Genomic DNA, 7,361 nt, shown 5'->3' on the forward strand with positions numbered 1-7,361 from the left:
GATTCAACAATTTGTAGATGCAGCATTCTCCGTGTTTCAAGCCCACTAAGGACCCTAGGGCATGCTTTCGACAAGAAGATTGCAAAAACTAGGAGTTACCTCACCCCAAATGGTCAAATTTCGGACGGTCATACAGATTCCGGGGCTCGGATAGAGGTTGAGGCTCACTAGCCATCACTAGGCCGTACAGATTCCAGGGCTGGGATAGAGGGTCGAGGCTTCCTAGCCATCACTAGGCCACCCAATTCACCGAATGACTAGGTTTCGTTCCGTGCAAGGACCGAACACTACGTTCAATCGAATCGACTGTCTGGTTCTAACTTTATGAGCATTTTTGAAGAGTTGCTCAAGGCAAAGTCAATACCCGCTAAAACCACATTTGACGATATTTCCCAAGTGCCGCTAAAACCTTTGCGTTCATTATTTGCCATTATTCCAAGTACATTTCAATATCAACTCAATCTAGCTCGAACGGAAGCTCACAGAAATAACCCAACGCAATATTGGAAAGAAAACAAGGGAATGATGCTATGTATACTAAGTTAGTTTACAGAAGTAACTGAAGCAAACTCTGGGTATTCAATATGGTTTGCCTGTCTGAAACCCGACTTGCATCGTGATACCTAGTATACTTAGCATTACTCGAAGAAGAAGAAGAAGAAGAACGGCGCATGTATATAAGCTTCTAGAAAGAATGAATCGAACAAAACCTATACAGATAGAAAATGTACCCATCCGTCACCAATCCTACGGAAACTACTCCTTAATCCAAGTAAAAGCAAAACTTCTGTCACGGACCAACTCCACTCCTTCAACCCTATTCAGCAATGTGATATACCAGTGTTATAAGAGCAACTAGCCCTCATAATCTTCAATGATGGCGAAGCCAAACTGGTAACTCGTCGATGAGCATATGAACTGGGAAGAAGCACCATCTTCTAAGACTTGATTAGGCCCTTAATATCGAATTACCACTGATTGGGATTCCAAGATTTCTCTTGCCTTATGTCTTGTTTTGCTCGATCAGCTGGTCAGCTAGGAACAGCGCGTCGATGGTGACTTTCCAAGAGATCAGCAAGACTGATCTTCCCGCAATTGCCAGTGTCCAGTCTGTCAAACTTGTTGCAGATCTGCAGTATGTCTTTCTCTGATACCTTCCCCATTTCCTTAAGCTTGTATATGACATATTCGGATTTACTGCCAAACACAACAAAGACAAACTCACATTAACGCAGCTCCGTATAGGATCCAGAACAAATACAACGGAAAGGTGCCCAGAAGATGTAAGAGGATTATGATAAAAAAGGGGACTTAATCATGCAACAGTAAAGCGCAATAGGGTATGAGTAACTGGGTGGTAAACACAAAACATACTGGCTACCCGGGGAGGAATTGCCCAGACCCCCCCTGGAGCTGAGAATGCTGGATCAGGTGCATCTGCACCATTGATCATACAGGTTTCACGTGGGGCCCACATGGCCAATGGCAAAAATAGATGCAGTCCAACAATTTACTCGGACAGAATGAAACAGTGGCAACATGGAAGGTGCCTGAAAAGCTGCCGGTGCAAATCTCAATTGATGAAAATGAGAAACATCTGAATTAATGGAGTTAACAAAGTCCAAAGATTCTCCTGCGCAACTATACACCCACTTCTAGAGAGCCATGCGTGCTGAAAGTCAGATTTTCCTCTTATTCTCTTGTTGATACCTTTTGTACCTCTTCTTATCCAGTCATACAAAAGGCATCAACATTGAAGATAAAGTGACGCACTTTCAGTAAAGAACTTATGATCTCTCTCTATGATCAAATCCAACATGTTCATGAAACACAGATACTTTTTTGGGGGACTAATACTTCTATTCAATAACATACCATTGATGACTTCCTCGTCTATGAATACAAAATGCCATTAAAGGAAAGCCTAGACACACATAACTACAACCTGTCTAAAAGTAGTAATGGAAGTTCAATTTTCATAATTACAAACAAACGAAGAGAAAATAGCCAGAAACTAGAATAGCTAAAATTCTAAAAGCATCAATGCATTAGTGTACGTAGAACCGATGTAAAATAAGACAAAGTGAAAACTCTGAAGTTATTCAACAGTTCAAACCATGGACAATTAGCTGTAACTATTAAAGGTAAGTCAATTGGCATAAAATACACCATGAGCATCTTATTTTGACCATCTTCAATCAGTATGTTATTAACCTGAAAAACTAATTGCTACAACTGCAAATTATTTCAGATAAACAGTAGGCACTTATCAAAAAGAAAAGGGCAAATCATCTTCCTTTGATTTGAGATACTGTTCATTTCGATTTCATATTAATTCTGCTCATGGTGGACTCATATCAGATCACTCCAAGAGAAGGGAAGGTGGGATGGAGCGAGGAGGGAAATTTAAGAAAGTCAGTGGCACTCTGTTGTAAAGATGCAAACGAGTGAACCTAACTGAAAACAAATTCTTAAACTGTATTATAGAAGAACTGAGGCATTTCTCATCATGTTTGACTTTGCATAAATCCCATGAATATAGTGCAATAACCTGCACCTTTCTTATATGACAGAATATTTCGGAATTGTTGACGTGAACTTCTAAACAGTGATCGTGATATTAACAAAGATATACAGTTTTTTCATAGAATTTCAAGCTCTGTAAAGCATGAAATAAAAAGCGATTTCCGGTAGCTAGTGCGACCAATTATCAAATAGCGTCGTTTGCTAAATAAACTTCTCCCAGAAGATATATACTCCCCACTAGACAAAACTCGACTCAGAATGTGCATTACACATGCGCACATAAACGTAGTGTCAAGAATAATTTCCACAAACTAAAACAAGGTGAGCAGGATACAATACTACAGTGACTTAACCGGAACTATAAACTATTCCCAACTGCCTTTTGAGAATGACCCTTCACGCCAGATAATGCTCAAAACCGGAAGCAGACTTATGAACATGTTTTGTTGGTGCTTAGTAAAAGAATTCATAATGTGCCATAAGGTTTTATCATGATAAAGGGAACAAAGCATACCTAACAAAGCCATTGTTGTCGATGTCGGCTGCCAGGAACTCGGCTATGGTCATATCATGACCGAGCACCCACTTTGCAATCCTCCTTTGTCGCTTATCAACTCTTGCCTCAGCCAAATAGAGAAAAGCCCGCGCAACCGCCAGTGTCGATACCAATAACCAGATGGAAGCAAAAATACGACCAGGCAATGATGTGAATGCACGGTCTCCATACCCGACTGTGGTGACAGACATCACTGAGAAGTAAAAGGAATCCAACCAGCCAAGCCTCTCAACAAAGTGCATCGCAGCCACACCAATTCCAATACAAATAACCACAACGCCTAAGGCCAGTGCCACTTTCATCCTTATCCTCATCCTCCCCTTTTTCAAATCGATTAAATAGGATCCTCCAGAATCCTTGTTTTCCTTCCTATCCTGTGCCGCCCTCAACAAGTAACTCTCTTGCAAATCAAGAACATAACTAACCATTGCAGACAACAATATATCGATAAATCCGAACCCCACCAATACAAACATTATAGAAAACATCTTGGTTGCAGTGCTATTTGGCGTAATATCACCATACCCAATCGTGCACATAGTGACAATGCAAAAATACATAGCATCCACAACAGGGTGAGTCTCAATAGCGGCAAAGTCATCACGGTTGTACCAGTAAATAGCCACACCGAATGACAAATAAGCAACTAAAAGTATCACCGCCTGACGGACAACCGATTGAGAACTGGACCGAGGCTCCGGTGGAGCAGGTTGGCCATCAACGTCCTTCAAAACCGCCATCGCCGGCGCCGTCTTGCAGCGGTGCAGATGGGATTTCGGGCGCACGGAATTATTATCAATCAAGCGAGGCTCTTGCGGATAAAAGAGCGGTGGCGCGAGCTGGTCTTGAGAAGAGGATGGTCTGGGTGAACTCGCCGACAGAGTCAACGCATCAACGATCTGCGAAGTGTCCTCCGGAGACGGAAAAGGCCCGAAAATGAGGCGGTCCTTGAGCTCCGACGGCGTGAGGGGAATAGGGATGGAGATCTCGTCGTCCTCGGGGAGCGACGAGAGGGACGGCCGCCTCCTGCTGGGGCTAGGATACGGGAGCAGAGGCTCCTTCTCCATACTAATATACTACTATTATGACCACCCAAAATCACATCCACACTACCACGCCAATCGAATTAGGCCAAACCCACCAAACTAAAAAGGATCGAGCTTGTCACACGGCGTGCGGAAACAGGGGAAGGAGACTACGGGAAACAGAGTCCCTCCCAAGAAATAACGCCGAAAACGAAGCGGGGAACCGAAAGGAGAAACTGGGTCGATTGGTATTCTTACTCTGTCGCGAGCGAAGTTGGATTCATGTGCTTCGACAAGGAGAATGCGTGCCGAACGAAACGAAAGCGCTCAGAAGCATTGATATTATAGAGAGAGAGATGATCGAGGGTAATGATGCAAGTTAAGCGCCGAATGATCGTATTGGATACGAGGAGAGAGAGAGAGAGAGAGAGAGAGAGAGAGAGAGATCGGGCTTTTTGTCTGTTTGCTCGTAGTGACGAGAGAGAGATTCGGGCTTTTTGTTTGTTTGCTTGTAGTGATGAGAGAGAGATTCGGGCTTTTTGTCGGTTTTGTTAGTTTCGGGGATTCATAGGACATATATTGCCCGAAGAAGAAAAGGTTGGAACACACGACTTTTTGTGGTTCGGATTTATGGGGAAACGGAAGGCACGCGCTTGTCGAGGCGCGTGTGCTCACCTTCGCTCGCGGGGCTCCGAATCCAATGGGTGGGTCTAGTCATGGCCACGAGCTAGTTTGGGCTTGGAACCGACCCGGGTCAAATTTGAAATAGGCTCGTTGATCGGGCCCGCGGTTCGGAACCAAAACCAACCCGTGGCATACAGGCCCGATTACAGTTTATTAAAATCTTGAACCGCTTTGTTCGGGCCGATTCCAAACTGTAAAAAATCGGGATTAAAAAGAAAAGAAAAGAGCCGTTGCCGGCAACGACTCTTTTCTTTGAGTTTGTTACTAATTTCTAATACCGCTTCTCATCTCTCATTTTTTTCACACAAATTCTCTCAAATTCCCTCAATTCTCTCAATCCGTTCAATTCTCTCAAAAAATGGCAACTGGAAATAGAACAGGTAGCAAAGGCAAGAACTAGGTGGGGGAATCCGATTATCCTCATAGTCCTCGTGATTATAAAGATTGGCAACTTGATGTTGATGTAAATGATGAAATCAACATTATTCATAATATGGAGTAAGTCCAAACGCAAGAGAGTTTTCATCCTCCTATCGGTATTGAAGAAATGTCAACAACAAAGAAGCCGGAGCGAGAATTTACATCGACGTATGGGGCCACTTCATGAAGAAGGAAAGATTTGATATAGCTCCAAAAATGTATGTTGTAGTTTGTAAACATTGTGGGATAAAATACAAATATATCGATGGAGTCGGATATGAAACATTTAAATGACATCTTAAGGCGAAACATCCAATCGAAGCGGGAATTGACACCAAGCAACAACAAATTTCCGGGTACGCCAATCCTAACACTCATCCTTTATTTCGTTATAATGAAAATATTTATAAAGAAGAATTATGTAAAATTGTTTCTGTTGAACATTTATCATTTAATTTTGGTGAAAGATTTGATTTTAATCAATTTATACAAAATGTATGTGTTCCACAAGCAAAACATGTTCCTAGAAATACACTTAAATGCATAATTAAAGATCTTTATAAAAAAGGAAAAAAAGATTTACAGAACTTTTTTTATAAATTTTAATGGACGTGTACATATAGGTAGCGATATTTAAAGTGATCATTGGCAAGTTCATTCTTATATGGGTATAAGATGTCATTGGATAAATGATGATTGTAATATTAAAAAAAGAGTTATTGCATTTAGAGTTTTTGATGATAGGCATATGGTAAATAATATTTATGGATTAATTAGGCAAATTTTAGAAGAATATTATTTGCTTAATAACATTTTTTCAATTGATTTTGATAATGCTGCGGCAAATACCGCTTTAATTGTTGAACTAGAAAAGATTTGTAAATCCGTTTTTTGTGGACAATTTTTTCACGTTAGATGTGCTTGTGATGTTTTAAATTTATGTGTACAAGGTGGTTTAAAAAATCTTAATATTTTTCTCGACCCAATAAAAATTGCAATTCAATTTTTATGAAAACATTCCCAAAAAATGAAAGAATGGTTAAAATTTTGTAGAGCAAATGGAAAAAAAAAAAAAAAGATTTCCAAGAGATGTTCCAAATCGTTGGAATTCTACGTACGAGTTGCTTAATGAATCTTTTGTATATAAAAATTTATTATGTGCATTTATTTCATATAATATAACTCAAATTAATTTATACCCACAAGAATGAGATATTTGCAAAAAAAATTTAGATATTTTAAAAGTTTTTAATGATGCAACTTATACTTTGTTCGGTGTTTATTATCCAACTACGCATTTATTTTTAATAGAATGTATTAATATTATTGGATTTTTTTTTGAAGAAAATGAAAATGATGGTAAATTAAGTGACACTATTATAGCAATGCGAACAAAATGGCTACATTATTATAGCGAAATTCCTATTATTTATTTAGTTGCTTGTGTTTTTTATCCACGTTGTAAATTAGATGGTTTAAGTGATCATTTGAATACGTATTATGAATGTTTATATTTAATTGACGTAATAATTGAATTATATAATGAATTTTGTAGTAAATATAATCTAGTTGATAGTGGATCTTATCAATCTAGTGACATACAAAGTGAGGACATATGTAAAATTAGTAGAGGGTACCAACTTCTGATGTATAGGCAAAAAAGCAAAAGGGAGCAATATAAAGTAATTCCGAAATAGAGAGTTATCTAACCGTTTCTTTTGAGTTTGATGAATCTGAAGGCAGCATAGATTTCACAATATTCCACCCAATACCCAATTCTTGCTCTAATTGCAAAACAAATTTTAGCACCCTTGTTCGACAGTTGCAGTGAACAAGCATTTAGCGCTGGAGGCAATATTTTGGACTAACGATGTTCAAGATTAGCTTTTGATTCGGTGGAGGCTCAAGCTTGTGTTGATGATTGGACAAAGGCTCTCAATATAGACAACAAGAGATAGATCGCAATAATGAAGCTGAATTCTTTGATGACAAATATATCACCGACACCGGTATCGGTCTTGGAAAATGTAGCGACGATTGAGGATGGGGTAAGTATAGGGTTATCAAAGGTAAAAGAATTATATGAGCTTTGATTCTTCTATTCTTAAGAAGATATATAAGCGCTTAATGATAATTCATTAAGTTCAAGT

At 39.4% G+C, this 7,361-nt stretch overlaps 1 protein-coding gene across 1 annotated transcript; it reads right to left on the reverse strand.

Annotated features, from left to right (window-relative positions):
• Nucleotides 1-488: 488 nt before the first annotated feature.
• LOC115757014 (two-pore potassium channel 3-like) lies at nucleotides 489-4,458 on the reverse strand. The gene is made up of 2 exons (XM_030697076.2): nucleotides 3,041-4,458; nucleotides 489-1,197 (listed from the first exon to the last, which is right to left on the reverse strand). The coding sequence occupies exons 1-2, from the start codon at nucleotides 4,147-4,149 to the stop codon at nucleotides 1,032-1,034; spliced, it is 1,275 nt and encodes a 424-aa protein (XP_030552936.1). The 5' UTR covers nucleotides 4,150-4,458; the 3' UTR covers nucleotides 489-1,031.
• Between the last annotated feature and the right edge of the window lie 2,903 nt (nucleotides 4,459-7,361).

This window comes from Rhodamnia argentea, chromosome 3, assembly GCF_020921035.1.
Source record: "Rhodamnia argentea isolate NSW1041297 chromosome 3, ASM2092103v1, whole genome shotgun sequence".
NCBI classification, from domain to species: domain Eukaryota; kingdom Viridiplantae; phylum Streptophyta; class Magnoliopsida; order Myrtales; family Myrtaceae; genus Rhodamnia; species Rhodamnia argentea.